Here is a 25,969-nt window from a genome sequence, read left to right on the forward strand (position 1 = left end):
TCACTTTTAAACGTGATGTAGCATATGCAACTAAGGATGGTGAAGTTAAGTTGACTGCTGATCGTAGAGGTAATTTGTATTACCTGAGAGAGCAGGATGCTTCGGCATCTGTAGTATCAGATAAGGATGTGGATTTGTGTAGATGGCATGAGCGTATGGGACATTTGAATGCTAGGGATCTTATGAAAGTACTGAAGAAATCGGGTATAGACGCCACCAAGTCTGATACTGAATTGCGCGATTGTGATGTGTGTGCTAAGGGAAAGATGGTTGCGTTGCCTTTTGTGAAGTCCAGTCAGCCATGTGACGAAAAGTTAAAAATAATTTATTCTGATGTGGTAGGCCCAATGAGAGTTCAATCAAATGCGGGAAACAAATATTTTGTTACATTTATTGATGATTGTACTCGTTGGTGTGAAGTTTTTATGTTGAAAAATAAAAGTGACGTCTTGTCAAAGTTTAAAATATTTAAATGTCAGATCGAAAATTTGACAGGTAAACAAATAAAATATTTCCATTCCGATAATGGCAAGGAATTTGTGAAAAGTGATTTTTCGAAATTTTTACAAGAAAATGGAATAAAAAGGAGGTTGACTACGCCGTATTCACCGCAGAGTAATGGAATTGCAGAACGGATGAATCGCACCTTACTGGAGAAGGCAAGATGTATGTTATTATCCTCTGGTCTACCAGCAAGTTTTTGGGCGGAAGCTATTGCAACCGCGTGTTATTTGCGTAACAGATGTCCGACTAGCAGCTTGAATGGAGAAATTCCATATGAAAAATTGTTTAATAAACCTGTAAATATTGGTTATTTCAGAACATTCGGTGCGAAAGTTCATGTTTTGGAAAAGGAGCCAGGAAAGGATAAGTTCGCAGCACGAAGTTCTCCCGGCATTTTTGTGGGCTACCCGGCTGAATCTGGTAGCTATAGGGTGTGGATATCCGAGAAAAGAAAAATAGTGGTGTCAAGAGACGTCAAGTTTCAGGAAGATAAGAAAACTGAAAGTGAAGTTTTGAAAGAACCATCTATTGAGCTGCAATGTGAACAAGATAGTGTTGATAAAAGGAAGACTATCGAGTTTGAATTGTCCAACAGACAATGTAGTTCACACTTTAGTGATCAACCTTCGAATATTCAAGTTCCAATAGATCGATCTCAAGATGTACCGTTCAGAAACGAACTAAACACAGAAGATACGGAAGTTACTAGTACTACTGATAGAAATGAGACATTTGACTGGAATATCACTTTGAAAAGAGGCCCTGGAAGACCTAGGATTGAGAGAGGACACGTTGGGCGCCCCCGAAAAATCTTTAATATGGTTGAAGTTAGAGAAACAGAGAATAGTGACAGTGAGTCACAGGAAGAAGAATATGGTGACTGTGATGATTTTGTTGGAGCTATTGAGACAACTTTGAAGGAAGCTTTGGGAAGTGATGAAAAAGTCAAATGGGAAGAAGCAATTTTATCAGAGTTAAGAAGTTTAGTGAAGAATGATACATGGAAAATAGTAAAGAAACCACCTGATCGAAATGTCATTGGATGTCGATATGTGTTAACAACGAAGGTAAATGTTGATTTAACAGAAAAGAAGAAGGCCAGGCTTGTCGCGAAAGGATATAGTCAACAACATGGTCTGGATTACTTCAAGACATTCGCCCCAGTTGCTAGGATAGCAACGGTTCGTCTATTGATTGCTTTAGCAGCTGAAATGGGCATGGACATAGATCAGATAGATATAAATACTGCTTATTTAAATGGAGATCTTGATGAGAATATTTATATGAGAATTCCAGAACTGCTGAAAGAAAGTTTAGAAAAGCTGATAAGCTTGGATGGCAGAAAAAGCGAAATAGGCAAAAGAGCTGTGAAAATGCTTGAGAATATGAAAGCAGGGGGTGACACCTGTTACGAACGGCCTCCTTTTAAGTCTATGTTTTTATAATTTTATTTTTGTCTATGGTTTGGCTTCTTGTCATCTGTCTGTGCCTTCGATACCCTGTATTCCTGTATGTTCCTTTATTCCTTAATATAGCCCTTTCCCTGAGCCCGGGTATCATTTTTACTCCTTTCTATCCCAATTCCTAACATTTTGGTCCTTACCAGTGGGCACTTTAACACTGACGAGCTAAAACCAAGCGCTAGAATTAACCTCATTAACGTAGGTCATATTTCAACCACATCCATTATTCCATCTGTCATACCTTTGTGTGCGGATCCGTTCCGCTTCAGCCAATGGCTGCGTTTGCTCCGCTCTACAGCGCGCGCGCATTTGTACATCAGGAGCTTGAAAGGTAGAGCTAGTGTGTGCGCCTCAACCTCCCACGCTCCTGGCTCTGTTAGCTCTACTAAACTTATGCCGCTGTCTGCCGATGATATGTACATCGCCCGGTCTCACATCTTTCTCCAGGCCCAAGTGGACTCCTTTCAAGAAGAAATGGCTGCTATACGCCAAGGTTTGCCAATTCCTCGGCAAAGCAAGCTGCAAAAGCTTCATGTGGTCCTTGGGGAGGACGGCCTACTGAGACTCTCAGGGCGTGTGGGAGTAATTACCGGCGTGCCAGATGCAATGAATTTTCCTATTATCTTGGATGGAACTCATCAAGCCGTGCGACTACTAATTGAGCACGAGCACCGTCGACTAGCCCATGGCAATAATGAAACCGTCGTGAACGAGCTACGCCAGGAGTTTTTCATCTTAAACCTTAGAAGCACCGTCAGATCTGTGGGGCACAGGTGTCAATTTTGCCGTATCAGGAAAGCAACCGCTGTGATTCCTCCTATGGGAAATCTACCTGCTTCCCGTCTAACCCACCATTGTCGTCCTTTCACGTGTGTTGGACTAGATTACTTCGGCCCCGTCCAGGTGACGATTGGCAGGCGGCACGAAAAACGGTATGTCGCCTTGTTTACGTGCCTGACGACCCGGGCAGTTCATTTGGAAGTTGTGCACGATCTGTCAACTGACGCCGCGATAATGGCTTTACGTCGGTTTGTAGCCCGTCGAGGCACGCCTAAGGAGATCTGGTCGGATAATGGAACTAGCTTTGTTGGAGCGACGAAATTCCTTCGCGAGCTCTACGGTCCAAAATTGAACGACTTCACTGTGAACAACGGAATAGAATGGCGTTTCATACCGCCTTCGGCGCCCTCAATGGGCGGAGCTTGGGAGCGCTTAGTGCGTTCCGTTAAAACGGCCCTTAAAGTGATCCTCAAGGACAGAGCCCCTAAAGAACCGATATTCACCACCCTTCTCGTTGAGGCGGAGGCAATCGTGAATTCAAGGCCACTAACGCACGTTTCGGTTGGACAAGAAGGTAACGAAGCTCTCACACCATTTCATTTTCTGATCGGGACTTCCTCAACGGGAAACCATCATGTTGGCGCCGTCCCTCAAGACTTGTATGGTAGAACCGCTTGGAGGAAGACTGTGAGACTGGCGGATCTCTTTTGGCAGAGGTGGCTGAAAGAATACCTTCCAACCCTCGTTCCTCGGCGCAGCGGCAGCGAGGTTGAAGGAACCCCTCTCAGTGTGGGTGACCTCGTCCTTATTGTTGACGGGAATTTGCCGCGGGGAACTTGGCCCAGAGGTCGAGTAAAGAAACTGTTTCCGGGTGGAGATAACGTTGTTAGAGTGGCCGAGGTCTCCACAGCGGGAGGGGTGTTACGAAGACCGTTAAGAAAACTTGTTCGGTTGCCTGTCTGAAGGCCGTTGTATATACATATGTACATCCCATTTTAAGGCCGGTCGTATCAATCTCTCCCGCTCTCACTCCTTTCCTTTGATACTCGTATTCTATCATTGTTGAGAGAGAGGGAGAGATGTTACGAACGGCCTCCTTTTAAGTCTATGTTTTTATAATTTTATTTTTGTCTATGGTTTGGCTTCTTGTCATCTGTCTGTGCCTTCGATACCCTGTATTCCTGTATGTTCCTTTATTCCTTAATATAGCCCTTTCCCTGAGCCCGGGTATCATTTTTACTCCTTTCTATCCCAATTCCTAACAACACCTGTCTTTTGAAGAAGTCGTTATATGGTCTCAAGCAAGCTGGAAGACAGTGGAATATGAAGCTGGACATGAAACTTAGAGAAATGGGTTTGAGACCAACAGTGAGTGAACCTTGTATGTATCATAAATGTGACAATAATGGAGCAGACCTATTTGTCGTTATCTATGTTGATGATATATTAATTGCTTCACGCAAGAGAGAAACCATAAATAAATTCAAGCAGGAACTGGCAAAGAGGTTTGAACTAAAGGACTTTGGCCAAGCAACCTTTTGTCTAGGGATCGACATAAAGAAAAATGGTAATGAATATCACATGTCACAGGAGAGATATGTAAAGACCATTTTGAAGAGATTTAACATGGAGGACTGTAATCCTGTACAAACTCCAATGGAGATGGGAAAGATAGCTATGAGTGGCAAAGAGAAGGATGAAGGAGGAAAGTCTTTTCCGTTCCGAGAACTCATAGGGGCACTTATGTTCTTGAGCGTAGCGACTAGACCAGATATCGCGAACGCGACGGCAAAACTCGCACAATTTTCAGAGAATCCTCAGGAAACTCATTGGAGAGCTGCAAAGCGGATCCTTAGGTACCTAAAAGGTACGATTACTCAGGGTTTAACATTTAAACCGATGGGTAAGTGCATTCAAGGTTATGCGGATGCAGATTGGGGTAACTGTGAAACAGATAGACGATCTTTTACCGGCTATGTTTTCATTTTAGGCGGAGCAGGTATCTCATGGGCATCACAAAAGCAACGCATCGTTGCGACGTCGACTTGTGAGGCTGAATTTGTAAGTTTAGCGGAAGCTATGAAAGAAGCAGTGTATTTGAATGGCTTACTGAAGGAACTTGGTCTTCACCATTGGTCTAAGGTAAGCATGCATGCTGATAACTTGGCTGCTATCTGTCTAGCTGAAGATCACGGTGTTTATCACGCGAAAAGTAAGCACATCGACATTAGGCATTTCTTTATAAGGGATGTGCTGCGTGACAATAAGTCGATAACTTTAGAACATTTGGCAACTGAAAATATGCTGGCAGATATTTTCACCAAACCTTTGCCTCGTATAAGGCATCACTTGCTGAGTAAAGGGTTAGGGTTGCGCGTACTCTAGTGCCTTGTATAAAGCATGAGTTGAGGGGGTGTGTTGATGAGCACCTTCATGCTGTATAACGTAGAGCTGGCTAGCTGGAACCGCTATGATAGAACTGTCATTTATATTTAAATGTGATGTTGTTTTTTAGTTGTGTAATGGCTGTGCCGAACTCTCTATTGTAAATATTCTACGTGTGCTTTGATACCAATATATTTATTATGTTACTACCAACCACTGTGTTTATTGCTCTGTAGCGGACTTAATATATCCCTAACATATACAAATAAGCCATGGCATTTAGCATACGCTTCACACACACCCACCATCTTTCTGAGAGCCCCCATTGTTGGCGCCAGCAGTACCATATCATCAGCGTAGCTTATGTTGTTGATACAAACACCATCTACCCAGCATCCGATACGCATACTGCTAAGGGCAACAATGAGGTCATTTACGTATAGGTTGAAAAGCCTGGGAGACGTCAGCCCACCCTGTCTCACCCCGCACTGCAACCCATACTCCTCAGAAAAAACGTTAGCCCATCTTACGCTGTTAATCTGGTTAGCATACTAATAATGGAATATTTGTGATACTTCTGACGGGACGCCCTGCCTCCTCATCTTATCCCAAAGGATGTCATAAGACACAAGATCGAACGCCTTGGAGAGGTCGAGGAAGCATGCGTAAATGGAAGTCCCCTGATCCGTGTAGTACCTGACAGTGTGCTTAAGACTAAGGATGGCGCTCTCGGTCGACAGTCCAGGCTTAAACCCGAATTGAGCATTATGTGATTTTAAATATTTATCTAGTAGAGAGTCAAGCACACTGTCAAGGACCTTTGCCGTGATTGTAGCTAGAGAGATCGGTCGGGTATTAGCATGGTCTATCATACAAGGTAGGTATTAAAGTGCTACAGTTCTGGGGACGTTTTGTCCCATTGTTCTTTAAGCTTTGTTTTTAAATGAGAAGGTTTTTTATTAGTTTACGAAAAGACGTTTTTTTATTCATTTCTTGTATGTTGACTATTGTGTAAGTCTAAGTAAGAGTACCTAGGCATATTTTTCAATCAAAATCCTCATTGGTGTAAATATATATTTTTTCTGATTCTGAATAATATTAGGAACGTAAAAAAAATTTAACTAATGTCCGTATTGTTCCAAATTCAATAAATTCATTAAAATGTTGAATACATTTATTTTTATTTCCAACCCATTATTTAATAGGTACGTGCTTAGCTAGGAAAATAACATAGATAAAATTGGTGTTTAGCTAAACAATTATATTTAAATTTTAGTTTTTAAGTAATTTTAATTTAATGTATTACTATAAAATATATTTCGTCATCACCATTAACATAAGATCATTACCATTTTAATAAAATCATTACCATTAGGAAAACGTCATTACCATTTTGTGAAAAAATATTTGGACGCTTGTTACTTCTAAAATCACGATTGAATCTAAGGGCCTCACACTGATCTAAAAAGCTTATTGCTTAACCTTTCAGTTTAAGCTAGTTTGCACGCATCCCTGTTAAGTTTTTCAAAAAACGTAAAATAAATCCCGCGGAATAAAATCGGCGGATCTACCCTCTGTTACGAGCAACGAATTGAAGAGTGGGACGCGCGGACACAAGCGGGGATAAGTCGCGTCGCGGCCACATTAAAGAACCTTTGATGCTGCCGCGATGGCAATGACGATTTCTCGTGACAATATTTCAATTCATGATTCCATTTTATTGGCTAATACGATTTCAATATAATTTTGTTATTTTGTCACGGTAAATATGTACATTTTAAATTTATAATCAAAATCTGGTCTGTGTATAGGTAAAATAAAAAAATTTAAAAGACAACGGCAAAGGTCAGTACTTTTACTGTGATGGTAATGATGTTTAGTGCGTGTTTTCTTGATTATCGAAATAACTTGAAGTATTTATTCAATATGGATCATGGGGCCTTATGGTGGAAACGTGTATGAATCGTTATTCAGAAGTTAAATTTACCAGAACTACAACATTTTTTTTTATCGATCGGAACATAAGTTTTTTACTGTTTCGCGGATTTACCCTGATGATAATTATATTGTTAAATTTTACAGAAATAAATGCCAAATCATGGATCAGAACTCTGAGTGTAAGCAGACAGGAGTTCGCAGAGAGGATGGCCTCTATTATATGAAACTGCCAATGGACATGTCAAAGTCAGTCGTGCATTCGAGGTCAGACAAAACATTCCTTATTAAAGGCTTCTGGCATCGTGCCTTAGGTCATGTACCTATAAACAAGACTAAAGACCTTGTTTTAGGTATAGATAGAAACTTAGTAGATGATGTAGACATCTGTGAAGTCTGCATACAATCAGATACAATCTAAGCTTTGTAGAAAACCTTTTAAAACTGTTAGATATAGAGCTACTAAACCTTTAGAAATTATTCACAGTGATATTTGTGGTCCTATTGGAAAGGAAACATGGGATGGCTACAAATATTTTATTACATTTTTAGATGATTACACACATTTTGTTAAATTATTTCTTCTTAAAAACAGGAGCGAAGCTTTTTCTAAAATTTTAAACTTTATCAATTTGGCGGAAAATCATTTTAACACAACAGTTAAAACATTCAGATGTGATAATGGTGGAGAATACACCAGTAACCAATTTAAAACTTATTGTATTTCCAAAGGTATTAATATTGATTATACAATTCCGTATACTCCTCAACTGAATGGTAAAGCTGAACGGTTAAATAGGTCCTTTTAATGGAACGAACAAGAGCTTTACTCTTTGATATGCAGCTACCACATGAATTATGGGGTGAAGCGGTTTTAACTTCTGCTTATTTATTAAACAGATGTTCAAACACAGTAAACATTAAAACACCGGCGGAGATGTGGTTTAATAGAATACCAAATTTAAAACACTTAAATATTTTCGGATCATTAACATACTTTAAAAATAATTTTCAGTTAAATAAACTTGACTCAAGAAGCAGTAAAGGGCTTTTAGTAGGTTATACTAATAACGGATATAAAATATGGGATCCTTTACATTTTAAAATCTATTATTCAAGAGATGTAACGTTTAATAATAGTAAGAGTGATGTTAGTGAGTTTTTAAAAACGTGTTATAGGGAAGTGAGACTAAGTGATTTAAATAATTTATTTAAAGAAATTAGTGTTGATATTAGTGATGAAGTTATTAATGGTGATATTAATAGTGATATTAATGGTGATATTAATGGTGATATTTGTGATGAAGTTATAAGCGGTGGTGTTGGTAATGAAGAAGTTAATGAAGATATTAGAAATGGTGTTGAAGATAATGGTGTTTATGAAGAAAGAGTTACTGATGTTTGTGAAGATAGAGTTGAAGATGTTGAAGTTGATGGTGGAAATACTGAGAATATTGAAGATTGTATTGAAGAAAATATAAATTTGAGAGGGGAGGTTAGAGAAGATTCAGCTGTTGAAGACAGTGATGGTTTAAGGATTTTACCAAATAGAGAGAGGAGATTACCTTCTAGGCTAATGGATTATGATTTAGAGAGTTCGTTTTTAACTTTTACGGAAGTTTTGAGTAGTGTTGATAAAGATTTATGGAAGAAAGCAATTGATGAAGAAAAAGAATCTTTAGAGAAGAATAAAACATGGGAAATTGTAGGAAGAGAGGAAGCAGGAAATCGAAAAATAATATCAAGTAAATGGATTTTTACAATAAAGCCTGGTGGAAGATATAAGGCTAGATTAGTGGCAAGAGGTTTTTTACAAAAGTATAATATTGACTATAAAGAAACATATAGTCCAGTGGTAAACACAACAAGAGTGTTAGATTGTTGTTGGCTATTGCAGCTCAACAAGGGTTTAAAATAAAGCAGTTCGACGTGAAAACAGCGTTTTTATATGGGGAATTAAATGAAGATATTTTTATGGAGATACCTTTAGGATACAACATAAAGGACAAAGAAAATAAGGTGTGTAAATTAAAGAAAAGTTTGTACGGGTTGAAGCAAGCGCCACTTATGTGGAATAAGAGGTTGACGGAATTTTTGAAGAAATTGGGATTGATACAAATGAAATTAGATCCATGTGTGTTTCATAATATAAAAATAAAAATATATACTTAGCAATTTACGTAGATGATGGTATTTTAATTGGTAAGGATGAGACATGTTTAAATAAAATAATAAATCAATTAGAAACGGAATTTGAAATGCGGAAATTTAATAAAACTGAAAAGTTTATAGGTTTTGTTGAAGAAAATTTTATAAAAAATTTTCAGGAAAGTTATATAAATCAACTTTTAGATAAATTTAAATACAAAAGCTTAAAAGATAGTAGTTATCCAGATATTTTGGTAGATACACATCAAGAGGGGAAAGGTGGTGATGATGATGTGCATCGTTATAGGCAGTTAATCGGCTCGTTGTTGTAGGTATTTAGTGAACAAAACAAGATTAGATCTGTCGTTTCATGTTGGTTATTTAGGGCGTCGTCCCCCCCCTCTAAAAACTAAACTGTTGGCTTGAAAAATGAAATGGTTAAGACAAGAAGATAGATCACTAGTTTAAGAGTAATAGCTGGTAGGTAATAGTCCTTTTTAACTCATGCATTATAATTTTTTTAACTAATAAAAATTCCTTAGAAAAAGATATTAAAAGTGACTTTAGATGAAGTAGTTGGTGGTAATTGCTTGCTTCTGAAATAATATTGTGTTAACAACGGACACTACGGAACCCTACATGGCGCGTGGCACGACACGCACTCGTTTTCTTGTCACAAGGGATATAGTTTTATAGTTGGGTTATCAAAAGAAAAGATTAAAGTTCAACAAACTACTTAAAAAGAGTATGAACAATAAAAGAAGTTGCAGAAAAGAAGGAAAAATTAATTCATTGTCTTGCACTTTTGATCAGCCATCGTGTAAAAAAAAAATAGGAAGCCCATCGTGTCCATTATCACAGAATAATAGCTTATTCCAAACCTTATAAACTTCCTTAAAAAAGGTATCACGAGCCTATAAATGTGTTCTGTATTATTTTTATCTTATGGCTATTGATTGATGAAAACTGCAAAAATGAGTTTTTCTCGTAATAGTTAAACTAGACTGCATGAGTGGCATTAAATACAAATGTATAATTTTTTAGCGTAAGAATTTAAATAAAGCAACATTTTATCATCATCATCATTTCAGTCATAGCCGTCATAGGATGTCCACAGCTGAGCCCCGATTACGGTAACTTTTATAACGTCTACAATCCAGACGCGTTTCTGATTCTGCGATACGATTGGTCAAAACAGCTGACGTACGCTGTTGAACGACCAATCGTATCGCAGAATCGAGAAGCGTGTCTGGATTGTTGACGTTAAAAATTACCGTAATCGGGGCTCTGAACAGCTTACCCCAATGATCTATAATCCAAAGCCGTAAAACTTTTATGAAAAAAAAAACACCTTTCAAAATGACAGTGATGGAGAAGTGACATTTAAAACTATGAAGTCGCTCAAATGTTTTGTTACAAAATGTTCTTTTAATTTTAATTGGTCAAAATAAATTTATAAACCATTGTTGAACCAATAGAAATCATTAAAAGTGACGTTGCGTTACGTTCTGCAGGCACTAGGAATAAAAAAGTAGTAACTAGGTACTCGTAGTGTAATCAACGAAAGTTATGAGAATTTGTCCAAGAAGTAAAATGTTTCATTGAATCTATGACGTATGCAGTTTTATCGCTATTGGATATACCTAGTAATCCAATAATTCCTTTCAATGCTAGTCGTTGTTAGTCGTCGCTCGTACGGCGGACGTCTTTGTGGTGCTGTGTAAGATTTGGACAAGGTTTTATTTATTTGGATGTAATTGTCAACGACCATGAATCTTTGGAGTATAATCGCGATTGTACTAGTTCCTTCTATAGTAAATTGTGCTGTGATTGCAAACGACGGTGATGTTGATGAGCAAGGTTTATATAGTAAGTCAGATCATGTTATTATCTTAACGCAGCGAAATTTTGAGAAGAAGGTGTATAGCCAAAACCATGCAGCAATCGTTCAATTTTATAACAGCTACTGCGGTCATTGCAGAGGATTTGCCCCAAAATTTAAGGCTCTAGCAGCTGAAGTGGGTCCATGGAAAAATTTAATTCAGCTTAAAGTTATGGACTGTTCCATTGAGGAAAACAATGAGATATGCAGAGAGTTTGAAGTCATGGCCTACCCTTCATTACGTTACATTCATGAGCATTATGTGAAAGCAAACCACAATGTGGGTGATCGTATTCAAATGACTGACACTGCAGAAAAACTGAAGGCTCAAATAATCACCAAATTGCAGCAGGAACAGACTCTGGGCAGGATGAGATTTGCGCCCAAATTGTCTATTGCATCATATGCTTCTTATGCTTCGGTTCTTGATGATGTTCCAAATGATGTAATCTATACATTTTTAGTATTTGAAAATGAAAACTCAACTGTTGGATCAGAACTTGCATTGGATATAAATGATTATAACCACATAAAAGTAAAAAGAGTTTTTGATACTAGTGAGTTGGCAAACACAGCAGGTGTCAGCCATTTTCCAGGCCTTGTTGCTGTAAGTTCCATGTTGGATGCTAATTCGCTTACTCCAAAAAATCCAACTAAGCAAAATCTATTGGCAGCTGTGAACACATTTTTGAAGTCGAAAAATTATGTTTTCCCCACACGTGACACACCTGAGCTGGAAATGATTCATAATGATCACTCAGATGAGAAATTAACTTCAACTCACTCCGATGCTGTATACTACAGTGACCTAGAAAAGACACTGAAAACAAGTTTAAATACTGAAATTACAAGATATAAAAGCCTAACAGGAGAACCTTTGACTGTTCTTTTAGATTACTTATATGTCCTGAAAACCTTATTCCCATTCAAAAACAACAATCTTAAAGAATATATTGAAAATATACATGATACACTTCGTACCAGAAGTGAGTGGAATGGAAATGATATTTACGAAATTGTGAAGCGATTAGAAACTGTCCATGCACCAGTCTACATGTCACAATTAGAATATATCGGATGCAAGGGAAGTCAGTCAAAATATCGAGGTTATACCTGTGGCTTATGGACCCTATTTCACACACTGACTGTTAATGCTGCACTTAAGCCTGGCAACGAAGGGCCAAGAGTTTTAAGAGTGATGCATGGTTACGTAAAACACTTTTTTGGATGCACTACTTGTTCAGAACACTTTCAGGCTATGGCTGCTCGAAACAGATTATTTGATGTAAAAGAAAATGACAAAGCTGTGCTATGGTTATGGATATCACATAATGAAGTGAATTTAAGACTTGCCGGTGATGTGACGGAGGATCCAGAGTATCCAAAGATTCAGTTTCCAAGTGTAACTAGATGTCCCGAGTGTAGGCTAGCGAGAGGTGCTTGGAACTTGCCAGCGGTCTACCAGTATCTGCAAAGTGTTTATGGTGCAGGGAACATTCGTGACACAAGAAGAGCTAGATCAGCTGCAACTGCAGCAAGCCCTTTCTCCAACCTGGATATCGGAATGTTAAGCCTCCTGTACATATTATCTTTTATTATTCTCATTCTAGTCATTAAATACTTCTTAACACAGCGGCTTTACCGAAAGCGTCATTACAAGCATGGGCGGGGTAAAGTATGAGTGTTCATTTGTGCACAAGTAACATCTGACCCAGTGATTTTACTCATATTTTATATATTTGTGCCTGTCTTTATAATTATTTATAATTTGATTAACAATATGATGTGGCACTCAATTATTACCATCATAATTTATTGCTGCTGATCTGATTTTGCATGTAACATATACATGCATGATATTTATTTAAATCTGGTTGATATATTAGACATAGTTCAATCATATTGTGTTCATAATAATTTATGCAATTAATGAAATACATTACGGAAAATAATAATTATATTGAAATTCACTAAAGACTGATTTCATAAACTAACTTCCAATAGATTTTAATTACATTTCATGTAGCTAAAATTTATTATTAAATAAAATAATTGAAACCACATTAATACTTTCATGGACATAAGTAGGTATCCACCATGTTATTAAATTATTTTGGTAGTCAGGTGCAAAATAACACTATGGAGTGTTTCTTCCACTATCTGTGCTTACCTTCGTACACTTGTAGGAGGGGCAAAGGGCCTTTCACACACTCACCTGCGTTATAACATGGTTATGCGTTTTGTAATTCCGGCAAACTGTGAAAATGGTGGATAATCCGTGAACAGCTAATTATTATTCAGCAATTTTAATGCATTCGTAATAAGTAAATATGTAATATTGGAATTTTTCGAAGTTCGACTTTTATTCGAATCGAAAGCATCTAAAACGCGCCGCGAAAGAAGTCGGACATCGCACGATCGAAATTGAGATTTATGGACATAGCGATTTTTTTCACAATTTCTATTTGAAAAAATTACCTATCGATAGGTTACGTTATTCTGATGAATAAATGCTGCACAAGTTTTTCTCTAAATCAATAGTTTGGCTGGAAAAAAATATTTTCCATTTTCGTTGTATGGAATGAAACATAAAGTGGTCGATTTCTACTAAGCCTTGACAGATCTTGCTTTGAAACTACTTGAGCCTTGTTCTATGGCTTGTTGACTATAATCCTACACTATCAGCGCGCGCCCAAAGTTGCCCGTTCACAAGTTATGAGGTTCTGAAAAATTAAAAAAAAGTAAGTAAATGTGACTTTTTTTTGGAATATCTTTAAAGATTTAACGAAAATATAAAGATTATATACGTTAGTAATGTAAATTAACCTTAAATTACTTATAAAAACACATTTCGCGTCGGTACCTCCTAACTAGCATCAACTCCCATTTTACTTTTTATGCGCTTCGAGACTTAAGTAGGTAGTAGTCGCTCGGAAGTAGTCTTTCAGTTATAAATAAATTAGAAGAAGAACAATAGCAGTTAAATGATCGTCATCGTCAGTTCGTTAACCTTCTTATATCTGCCGTTATGTGTAAGTAGGTATATGTTATACATACTGTCCCAAAATTCAACGATAAGCCGGCGCCGTAGGGTGGACATCGTCATCATGACTACTTTAAGAAAAATAAGAAAAAAAAATTAAGATATTTTTTCATTTTTTTAAAAATAGTTGTGACTATGTCGACGGGCGCCGCACAGTGGTCGGCTTTGTATGGGAGAGCGGAAATAATTACATTTTTCAGTGTTTTCATGTTTCTTTTCATAATATTGCTTTAAAATAATAAAAAAAATGTTATATAGTGCAATGTCTATGTTTTAATACATAACAGAAATTACTAACAAATAATGTCACTTTTTTATCAGGTCTAAAACTTCTTGGTTTAGAACTAAACATTTTTTGCTGATTTTACTTCTAAATTTATTGATCAATGGATCAGACAAAGCCAGAAGAATGTTCATAATATCCTCATTTGCACCGAGAGTACCTACTCTCTCATCCCCGTCTCGTCATATCCAATCACTTAACCTCAGTAGATAAATGAATCGTATGTCAAGGGTAGCAGATATTAGCAGCTAATTTATAATAGGCTAGTTACTAGAAGGACTAAGGAATCTTTTGATACATACATCTCCACTAGGATCGACAAGGCAAAAAAGTTATGGTCCAAGAAAAGCAATAATTTCGAATATAAAAGAGTGTCTTTTATATAGGTCAAGTAGGACATGACGACAGCAGTTATTTGCAAAATATAATTTAAATGTAAATGCATAATGCTTCCTAAAAGACAATTAAAAAGAAATATTGTTGATATCATCAATGTCTTAACAAAATACATTCGTAGACATCCGAGCGTAGAAACTACGCTTAAATAAATATTTCGTGTTTGATCAACTTATGACGCATAATTTTCCTTTAAAATAACGTTAAATTGATTTTTTTTTGTGATTATGATCCCATAACTATTCTACAATAAGGCTACTATGCTAATTTTAATGAATTAGAACCTTCCAATTTTGGACTTTTTTCCGCTTGCCGACTACTGTGCGCCGGCTTATCGTTGAATTTTGGGACACTGTGTATGTATACCTACATATCATATCGGTATCTTTCCCTACATATTCTGAGTTTGTGAATTATAAACATCCTTGCATTCTTGAAATCTTAATTAACTTTTCGTTATCATCTGACCATTGGCGTATCTAGGTTTCTTTTTCGCGATTAGTACCTATCATAACTCCTGAGTTAACTATATCCTCTGGGCGTGCCAAAGTAAGTGTAAGCGCTAAAAGCTGACTTTCTAGCCTTCAAAAGTTGGTACTTACAGCTTAAGCTTAAGGCACACAACAGCAGAACTATTAACCATTTTGTATCTCAGTAATTACGGCGTAGAATAAGAATTTAAAGATTAAAAGTAGGTATTTCAAAAATTGTATGTCATCGGTAAGGCGCATTATTCCTTTATTGAAATCCATGCAGCGAGTCGTGTAGGTGCGTGTGTGTGGGCTCTTTAAATTTTGGCTTTGTGAGCATCAGAGCAGGTTGGCATCACAACACAGGCAACGTATTTTTCACTAAACCTATTTCATGACATCGCATTAAGCCTACTGTTAATAAAAACGAAATTACCACATCCTTGACCTGCTCTGACGAAAGCCAACTCTAAACGAGGTGAAATAATAAATTAACCCATTTTAATTGCGAACCTAACTGTAGAAAAAAAAATATTATGAAGTTTATTCCAAAAAATATTGCATTAATACCATACGAGCATTGTTCTTAATCATAATTGCTGATATCAAAACACATTTCGACTTTCATTATCTGTAGTATTTTTTAACGAACACTTAAATTATTCATGACAAAATCCACTCAGCAGTGTAACACGTATTTTTATATGGAAAAATAATTTAATCATTCCAGTACAGAAAAAAAAAATAGGTACTTAGGTACCTAAGTCACTTTCAACACAAACTTCTTACCTCAATAAAACTATCCATTTTCTTAACAATACGCTGAAGTTTTAACCAACAAAATCGGTTTTTACAGAAAATATTTTATAGGTAAGACAATTTGTTATGTATTATTTATTTTGATGATTAGTTTTATTATAAAACCTATTATAGGTTAAATGTAGGGTAGGTACAGTCACCTGTAAGAATTAAAAGAAAACTCGTACCTTTACTTAAATTTAAATAATCTGTATCAAAAATCCATTTTTCCGCGTAAAAATTGTCGCAGTATGTACTAATTTATTAAAATAATTTTAGAATAATAAAAATAAGTATGACAATATTTAAAAGAATAATATACAAATTAATTTATTATGTTTGTTTTTAGCCAAGACCGCTCTTCCTGAGGTTAGTGGTTGATGCTGGTGGTTTAATCCTACGTTTAGAATTAGGAATTCTTAAAACGTATAGAAATAATATACACTTGTACAAAGTCGGGCAGTTTTTCAGTACCACTTAATTGAGTCCTTAACTGAAGTGTGCAGACAATACTCTGTTAATTTATTTGTCTTGCGACCATCTGATAATGTACGTAAATGTAAGTCATTAACTTGATAAATATAAAAACTACGCAAGTAGTAAATTTCAGGTTAAAAATAATGGTTTAGTGCGATTCAGACGCCTCTTATATTTCTCGTATTCCTACTTCAGTCACTATTGTTTTCCCCGAAACATCGTCATGATATGAACTTGTATTTAACTTTTGTTCACATGTAATATTTGTTTGTTTGTTAGGTACTTACGTGACGCTCAAATATACTTACCTTTTTTCGGAGAATTCGCGGTGTTGTATCATCGCATTTTTGAGAAATGACATACGAATCCATTTTACTCTTCGCTAATCTGATTGCAAGAGCGAGAGATGTTTACATTACCGCTATCGCGATTTAGAACAATCTCATGCGCTGCGCGAGTTACATAAGTGGTTTAACTAGATATCTCCTCGAGTGTCTGTGAATTGCCTTTGATCTGTGTGATCTGTGTCCCACACCGGATGCCCTCGTTACAACCCCTTTATCCAGAGGTCTGACCTTTCGTATTGTATTAGATGGAGAATTGGTGTTGGTTAGCAACTAGTACCTACCCTATGAAACCATTTAGAGTTACATAACTTACATGACAATTTAGTGTTTTTTGTTTCGGCGCGGGCGGCGCCTTTAAACCTCTCGTGTTTTTTCAAAGCACTGCCTAAAATACTGTGCCGTATTTGAAGGTTAGTGATTTTTTTGGATTTATTTTTATAGTTAAATAATGCACATTTTAATAATAAATATCTCCTATCTTAAAGCCAAAATTGTAATAATTAAAATTTAACAGTATGGATACAATTAAAAAATATGAGTTACTTATCTTTATTAAACCAATATACATAGTATTCTTACCTCAAGCTGTGCGTTACGCCATTCAGTGCCTAAACAAATGTCACAATTAAATATTAGAAAGAGATTTGTATGAAAGATAAATACCTAGGTGCCTAAAATACGATTAGTACAGGACCTACACGAAATACTTAGAAAGAAAGAAAAGTATTTATTCGATGCAAGTACAAAATAAAATAACAAATAGATATAATAAAACCAAACAGTAAGGTACATGCACCAAAATGGCATCTGCTCAATATAAGCCGTGACGGCAGAGAGCGCGTCATGACCACTGGTATCTGGGGGCACGGTAGTGCCCCCACCAAGTCGAGCAAAAAAGCGGCACGGCCGTACCATCCTTTTCTCGAAGCAATTCAGGCCATTTTCGACCCCCTGTAACTTTGTTGTGGATAAAACTAGAAGACTGAATTTTCAGTAACCATGCAGGCATTGTAAAGACACGGTATATTTCAAATTTCATTCAATTTGAACCAGTAGTTTAAGAAGTATAACGGGTCAAAGTTTCTTAATTTTGTCACTCACTGACTGACTCACCGATCATCAAAACTCTAAGGCACTTCTAGCAGACCTAGAAGCTTCAAATTTGGAATATAAGTAGTGTTTGGTGTATGAATCAAGGAAAAACTAAAATATTTGGGGGCACGGTAGTGCAACCGCTAAGTCGAGTAAAATTTTTCAATTTCGGTCCAGTTTTCTAAATACATAACTGCTGTCTACAAAATACAAAAAGAAATGAGATCCCATCAAAAACAATACTTGTTAAAAAAACCAAGTCTCGCAACTCAGTTGTTTTACGGTAAAAAGTTGTGAGATCCATGTTATACCAAGTCCAGGCCAGGAAATCTTTAACGTTTTACATAAATATATTGACTTGGCCATCGCATGAAAACACGTGTAAATTAAATTATTTAGTGCGATGGCCAAGTCAATAATTTATGTAAAACGTTAAAGATTTCCTGGCCTGGACTTGGTATAACATGGATCTCACAACTTTTTACCGTAGAACAACTGAGTTGCGAGACTTGGTTTTTTTAACAAGTATTGTTTTTGATGGGATTATTACTACTGGTATCTTATTGCAAAATACTCTAAAGTACCTCCTACCATACAAGAAATAACTGTATTTTCAATGTGGTCGGTTGAATCGAAATTAATAACAATGACATTGCATCCACCGGTTTTTGATTGTTTTAACGGTCTCGTCTATTAGTATTAATATTAACTTCCTATTAACTGTTGTTTTAGGTACACAATTATTCAGCTAACGTAATACAATTACATGTCTTCCTTAGATTTAAAATAAAAAAATACTTTATATAATATCAGTTCATGCAATTTTAAATCGTAGCTAAATCTATAAAGCTAAAATACTACCCTTATCCGTGCCAATACTACCAACAGATTTAAAACTCAATTAAATATGTAAAAAAGTATGCAGTGTATTCTGGAAAAACGAGACTAACAAAAAATATTGTAATGTAAATAAATACGTACTATAGATTACATTCCTCATTAAGTAATTTTTATAAATAAATTATGAGTCACTATACCCATATTTTATGTATTATAATATTACCATTTATAATTTTGTAAACATGTAATTATGTAACATAAATATGTAGGTAAGTAACTAATTATATAAATATATAAACATATCAGTCCAAACATAAGTTTTATAAATAAGTATGTAGATCTAAAAATCTGGATGCTATATTGTGATGGCTATTTACATTATAACTGTTCAAATATAAAACATTCCATCAGTACAACATTAATAAGCAATATTATAATGAAAATTACAGATGTTGGAAATAATGCGATGTATTAAAAGTGTTTGTGTTAATTTTGTTGTTTCAATTCTAATTATTCGTACAAGCAGTTTACATGATGATTTACCTACCATATTTTTGTATTCAGTTTGCTCCTACGCATCTGGGCGGGAAGTGCTACCAGTTTAGGCTAAGGTCAGTTATGGAAGAGTATGAGAGTCATTATTATTTGAATGTGGTGGTGGGTGGTGTGGATATTATTTAGTATTAATAATATATCGATTGAAAAATCTAGCTGGAAACATTAATGCCTGAGACTAATCGCAGCAAAATCAGATATTTAATTTATGCTATGAAGCAATAAGCTTTAATTTGGAGATTTTAAATCATTATTAATTTAGATATTTACTTATTTTTATGAAACATGTCATGTAATTCCATAATAATATATCCATATTCTGATTATGTACTACTATTTTTCATGATGTTATGCATCTTGGCCGAATTATGTATAAAAATTTAGTGCGATACCTCTATCCGCGATTTCGTTAAGATTCCATGGAAACTCCAATGCTTAAAATTGAAAACATTTACAGATTTCAATAAATTGTAATGATATGTTTCTCCCCAGGGATGATTTAGAAGCACCATATTTAGTTAATTCCTAAAATTCGAATGCCCCATTACTTAGCTGACTAAATCTAATTATGTAAATTAACACTGGTGTTAAATGTTTCGTTGGTGGTAGTTCTCAGTTTAATGTGGATGTGCTTGGTGTAGGTGATCATTTAAGTTCAGTTACCAGCACAGAAGTGCCGCGCCCGTTCCTCTAGTTTAAGAGTATTTAGGTAATAATAACTTTATTATTGGCCTGACGCTGGTGTCACGAATTTATGCATCTGTTATGTCCTTTTTGTAGTCCTGGGTTGTCTGGTGGCATTTGCTGTTTTTTTAATTTTCAATATTGTAGTATGTCGACGATGTGCTTAAAACCCAATTAGATTTTTATAACTTGCACCGGGTGTTCGTTAGATGAGCAATTGGTATGATTGTGCAGCATCAATACTGCTGCTAGATCATATTATATTACTACGCCTACGGTAATATAGATAAAATTACCCTAACCTAATATCACGATCACTCATTTCCATATTTTTTTTAATTGCTTTTTGATGTCACATTTGTTGGCAAAGACGTCTTTACGTGCCTACCCATCACTCAAGTTTTTCTACAGATAACATGACTGCGTTTGTTGGGCATGGTCATCCTAACTGCTGATAAATTAATATAGCCTTAAACGGTGCACAGTTATAACACTTTTTACATGTCGTTTACTTTACGGAAACTAAAGTTATGAGGAAACGTGACACGGGCCACGGGGACTATTCCCACCTCTCCTCCCCATCACAACTCCTGTGTAGCCAGGATCTACATCTTGACCGCCAAAAAAACCCAACCAGTGAAGGCCAAGTTTGTCCCGGGAACAGGAAACATGTTAGTGGTTTTAAAAAATCTAGATATAGAAAATTAAGTTTATCTACTTGGCCTGATTTCGCGATGAATGACTAATTACAAAAAGACGATTTAAATGTAGATAGATAGGTTGATCGTATATTTGATTTATTTATGTATGGGCTGAATGTCGTGATATTTATCGTGACTTAACTTGTATGTTATGCAAATAATAGGAACTTCATTCACTTTGAGTGTTTCAATAGGTAATCATAATCATAATATCTTTATTGCTTCATGTGGTACAAACAAGGCATTAAAAATAACTACTAACTAGACAAGGTTGTCATCTATTAGAAATAGTACCTACCTACTTACGTCATGAGAGAACCATTCGTTAAACTAGATAATAATGATTGACTACGAGTAAAGCATTGTTAATAAGAGTTAATAATTATGTTATTGAACGATCTGGTAGGGAAGTCAATTAATAATCATGCGATTAAAGTAAAAAATAGTTACCTTCCAGCTTCTTATCTTACTTACGGTTATAAAATGTTATCAACTGTACATACAATTTTAGAACTTAACATAGGAACTGATTATTTTCTACCTATTTCAAGTCTTTCTTCCAGAGTTCTTTTAAGAAAATAATTACCGTACCTGAACACGCGGTACCTACCTAATTTTGATGCTCAAATTTTAGTGAGCAAGCGCAGATTTAATTTTATTTCCTAAAATGAACTCTGGATCTAAATACTAACTTCATTAATTTATAGGGCGTTTTTCTTAAGGCGTGTCATAGCCTCGACGAAGCCTTGCTAAGTACAAACGGATGTGATTTCGTAGTAAAATGCAAATCGGATTGCCCCATGCCCCGTGTGTTTCCACGATACATCTGTTATTATTATGACTATCGTATAATTTTTGCCTCTATCTGTCGCCGCAGGAAAAACGCCTAATGAGTATTTCTCAAAAAAAATGTACGTAACGAAACGGTAGTAACGAAATAGTAAGGCCATAAGGCTTGTTATACATTGGCGAAATATTGTGAATGCTCTTCATTTATTCAATTCGAAATATTTGTAAGTATGCACCCAAATACGGGGTAATATTAAGGGGTTAGAAATAAAATAAGGGAGTAATCATTCATACTATTTTAATAAAATTATTTTTGTTCCATCATGTTTATCCATTTTGAGTCGTTCTCTGTAAGCTTTTTGCCTTTCGGCATTGGTTTTTGGCGGCATTCCTAAAAAAACAAAAGAAGTAATCACATAAAAACGTAATCTAAATGATTTGATAATTTTTTGCTGGTGGCACTTCTGTAAAGCAGATAGTATCCAATCCTTTTGTTATTAACGCTATATATTTTTTGAAATAAATTAAGTAGTGAATATTACTATGCTTAGTCAGGTAATAACAGTATACACTCAGCATTATGTTGTACTTTTTCGTAACGTAACGAAATTCGTAAAAAACGTAACGAAATATTAGACAAAATGAGATCAGAAACAAGTATTTTTTTGATAAAATTTGTTACAGCAAATATAAAAGCTTACTAAATGTTCGTACCACACGTATTACAAAAAATGGTTAAATGAAGACTTATCGTTCTATATAAAATCGCTGATTTTACTGCCTGTTACGAAAAAGTAATCCCACAAAACACACACGTTTTCACTAATTTTCGCGATAGATGTTATGGCGGAGACGTCAGGCCAACAGCCATTCAGAGTGCAGCTATTGTTGTCCGTGTAAAATAAATACGGAATTGTTCAGAAACCATGGGAAAGTAGAAATAAATCGTAACTAAAGAGTAAATAACGAAATAGTAAATGAGAGCGACTCATTTTGTTTTTTTGCTTTAAATTGCCAATTCATTATGACACCCCATAGAAAATCAATTTGATACAGAAACTGCGATTACTGTAGAACGATAATACAAAGAAATTTACAATAATTTAGTTACGTATCGCATTTTATGAAACAAAAATACATGAAAAAGCTAGGGTGGCAAACAGGTTTTTGTATGAAAGGTAAAAAAGGACTATTTTTAAAATATATAAATATTTGGTAATAAGTAGGATTATAGCTATAATTCTTCGTTATCTTAAAGATTAATAGTCATCCTTCAAAATTGTGTGTGTGTTTTTTTTGTGTGATGATTTATAAATATAAAACTTTTGAACTGTTTCAAAGCACACTTTTTTTTTTCAAAATGTACATTTTTTTTGAGAAATACTCTAATAAATTACGCTCATGTTTTTCCTCGCCGAGATTCAAAACCAACACTCAAACGTTTATAATACTCACCATACATGAAAATAAAAAATATAAATTTCTATTCCAGGTACATGGGTTAGATATGAATTGAAGCAGCGAATGGCGTTCAAACTACATCTACCTTAGGCCAAAAACCTTTGAAATATGCTAAATATTGTTATTTTGTAGTATCATCTGTGAAATGTCTATATTTTAATTACTGTAATACATAACGATAATGTCTTCTTATTGTATTTGTCCTAATATTATGTATTCGCCTAGTAAATGCGTTAAGTAATTTATTTTATAGATCTAAATAAATCCTTTAATTCACTTTTAGCTACACAATAAGATTTATTTACATGTTGATGTAGATAATTACGAGTAAGTCATTATGCTGTGTTGTTTACTGAAATATACTTGATATTTTTTTACGTAAACCGTTTTCTTATCATTTTACTTATTAAACTTTACCTTAGATTAGTTTCGCAAAGCAGCAAAGTAGGTACGGCATGTTCGAATTAAAAAAACTAGTGCGAGTAGTGTGAGCACATTTAACATCAATTACTTATTTCGTTTCGCAAGTCTTAAAATTGACATAAATTAGTAGTAGAGTTCTTAGATTAAGTTTACCTAATCACTGTTCTTGTTAGGCATACGGCAATGGTGCAAGACTTACAGCAACAATTCAGTAGACCATAAAGTGGATCATCCACTTGATTCGAAACCATTCAACCAAATAAGTAGTTAAGCTCAACAGCTTTTCAGCGGAAAAGAATCAGTTTATTTTAACTTCTGTTGAGACTGATCTAAATAGTAGTCTAATAAACATGCCGATAGGTGGCGCTCTAGGGGAGTTTGCTATACATTTAAATGTTTTTCGTAAATTTCTCACAAATCAAGTAAAGGCATATTTTTTATCACCACCCACCGTATCATAGCTATTAGATATATTCAAATTGACCTTAGTTAGACCTGTCTTGGTTGATAAGTTCAAAACTTATACAGGGTGTTAGGTAAATGGATATACCCATTCCATTACCCACTTCACCATACCATTTATATGCCCATGTTAGTGTGCTAGTGTCGGCTCATATACCCATTTAGCTAACACCCTGTATAAATAGAATTATGAAAAAGATGATTTTCATAATATTGATCTGATTTTAGTAACTATGAAATAAAACAACAAGTTCAATCTGCAAGTTTATTGAATTATACATGAATAAAAACCACGTCAATACACATCCATTATTGAAAATTTGTGATTCACACAACGAAACGTATATTCAATGTGCCACTCTCAGTGCATTCATGATTTTTCGTAAATATCGTTACATGAAAAATGACTACATAGACAATTTACTATAATTGAATGCAGGTATTAAGTTAGGCATTTGTATTTTTTACAATATCTGATAAAACATATTTTAAATAGGTTATGTAACATCATAATATTATGGTACATACTTGGTAAGTAAATGTACTAAGTTCAAAACGACAAATATTAATTCAGTTTACTCATTTGTCAGCTTATAATTTGCACATTTAGATAATGAAAAAAAAGAGGTAAAATACGGTACTCGTAAAATAAAACTTAAAACAATTAAAATAAATGCATTGTTACTTTGAAATAATATTGTGCGGTTATTTTAACTAAGCAAATACTTTTCACGCAATATGCAATTAAAACTAACTGGTAACAAATTATATTAATTCATTTCTCTCGATTGTACATTATCTTAAAACCTAATTAAATCATACAAAGTATTTAAAGAAATAAACAATATAAAAGCCTTAAATCATAGTGTATTGATATGGCACCAGAGGTACTATAGTGTTCCGTGCCGGATGGCATTAAATTAATCTTATTAAATGTATAGCAGTTGATCGAATCCCTTTTGTACCCTTTGCACCACCGGCCTGCACCACTGGTGGTGCAAAGGGTATTTTTTAATCCCTTTTGCACCACCAATAGTGCCGCCCGACCATTAACTGTAAAACGATTATCTATAAACATATAATATTAATATTATAAAGAGGGAAGATTTGATTGTTTGTTTGTACTGAATAGGCTCCGAAACTACTGGACAGATTTGACAACATAACATAAAAATTAATAACAACCATTCATACCTACATACAACGAATAATATCCTAAAGTACCAGGGCAACATAATCATAAAGGAGCTATATCAAATTCTTCTTGGTTGACCCGAGAAATAAACATGTATCATAAAATAGCTCCTTTATGGTTATGTTGCCCTGGTACTTTATTCGTTGTATGTATGATGTAGGCCCGAGGTATCGTGGGTCTGAAGTATGTTTATAGGCACTTACACACACACAAATTAAAACTTTTAGGTAGGTTTTGATTTATTTATAACAATTAAATTATTAAGTATTTTACAGTCTACTACTAGTTTTACAGTCGATGGTAGCACAGCACTATTTGTTGGTGGTGCAAAGGGGATTTAAAAATACCCCTTGCACCACCAGTGGTGCAGGCCGGTGGTGCAAAGGGTACAAAAGGGATCGAATCGACATAATTATGGATACTCCTAGCTAGCTTTCTAGTAGTACAGGGCTAGAGCCTATTGAATGCACCCTGAAGAAAAATACCTATCTTATAGTTAAATGGAGTTTTCGTAGTTAAATCACCTTAATTATATCAGAAATGAACAGAAACCCACAATTATTCATAAATCTTTGAAAAAATGTTCACTAGCCCTGTATAGATAAAATGGAAAGACTGAATAATAATTGATCTGCCAAAAATTTAAATAAACGGTAAATTTACCTTACCGTTAATACTTGAACTAAAATTAATGTAAACCTTTACAAATTAAAATTGAAAATCTGTACTATAATCATATTATAGCAATCAGATATTACAAATTATAAAAATTCATATTCAACATAGGAAAAAAAGCATAAAAAAGTTTTTTACAACGAAACGTTGATGATTATTTACATATCTAAGAAAACAAATG

General features: G+C 35.0%; 1 protein-coding gene across 2 annotated transcripts; it reads left to right on the forward strand.

The window, feature by feature from the left end:
- Window positions 1-10,610: 10,610 nt before the first annotated feature.
- On the forward strand, window positions 10,611-23,416 carry LOC135086619 (sulfhydryl oxidase 1-like). Of its 2 annotated transcripts, XM_063981368.1 has the most exons (3): window positions 10,611-12,675; window positions 19,408-19,454; window positions 23,065-23,416. In XM_063981368.1, exons 1-2 carry the CDS (start codon window positions 10,985-10,987, stop codon window positions 19,451-19,453), a joined length of 1,737 nt encoding a protein of 578 aa, XP_063837438.1. In that variant the 5' UTR covers window positions 10,611-10,984; the 3' UTR covers window position 19,454; window positions 23,065-23,416. The 2 variants fall into 2 exon arrangements, with proteins under 2 accessions (XP_063837438.1, XP_063837439.1); XM_063981369.1 differs by lacking the exon at window positions 19,408-19,454.
- The last annotated feature ends 2,553 nt before the right edge of the window (window positions 23,417-25,969 follow it).

Source organism: Ostrinia nubilalis, chromosome Z, assembly GCF_963855985.1.
Source record: "Ostrinia nubilalis chromosome Z, ilOstNubi1.1, whole genome shotgun sequence".
Classification (NCBI taxonomy): Eukaryota; Metazoa; Arthropoda; class Insecta; order Lepidoptera; family Crambidae; genus Ostrinia; species Ostrinia nubilalis.

Excerpts from the sequence above, each read along its gene's own strand:
- LOC135086619 (XM_063981368.1), top strand. The coding sequence starts at position 10,985 with ATGAATCTTTGGAGTATAATCGCGATTGTACTAGTTCCTTCTATAGTA. Across the intron at positions 12,676-19,407 it reads ATCGGAATGTTAAGCCTCCT|TTTGCTCCTACGCATCTGGG; the intron begins GTACATATTATC and ends TTTTGTATTCAG.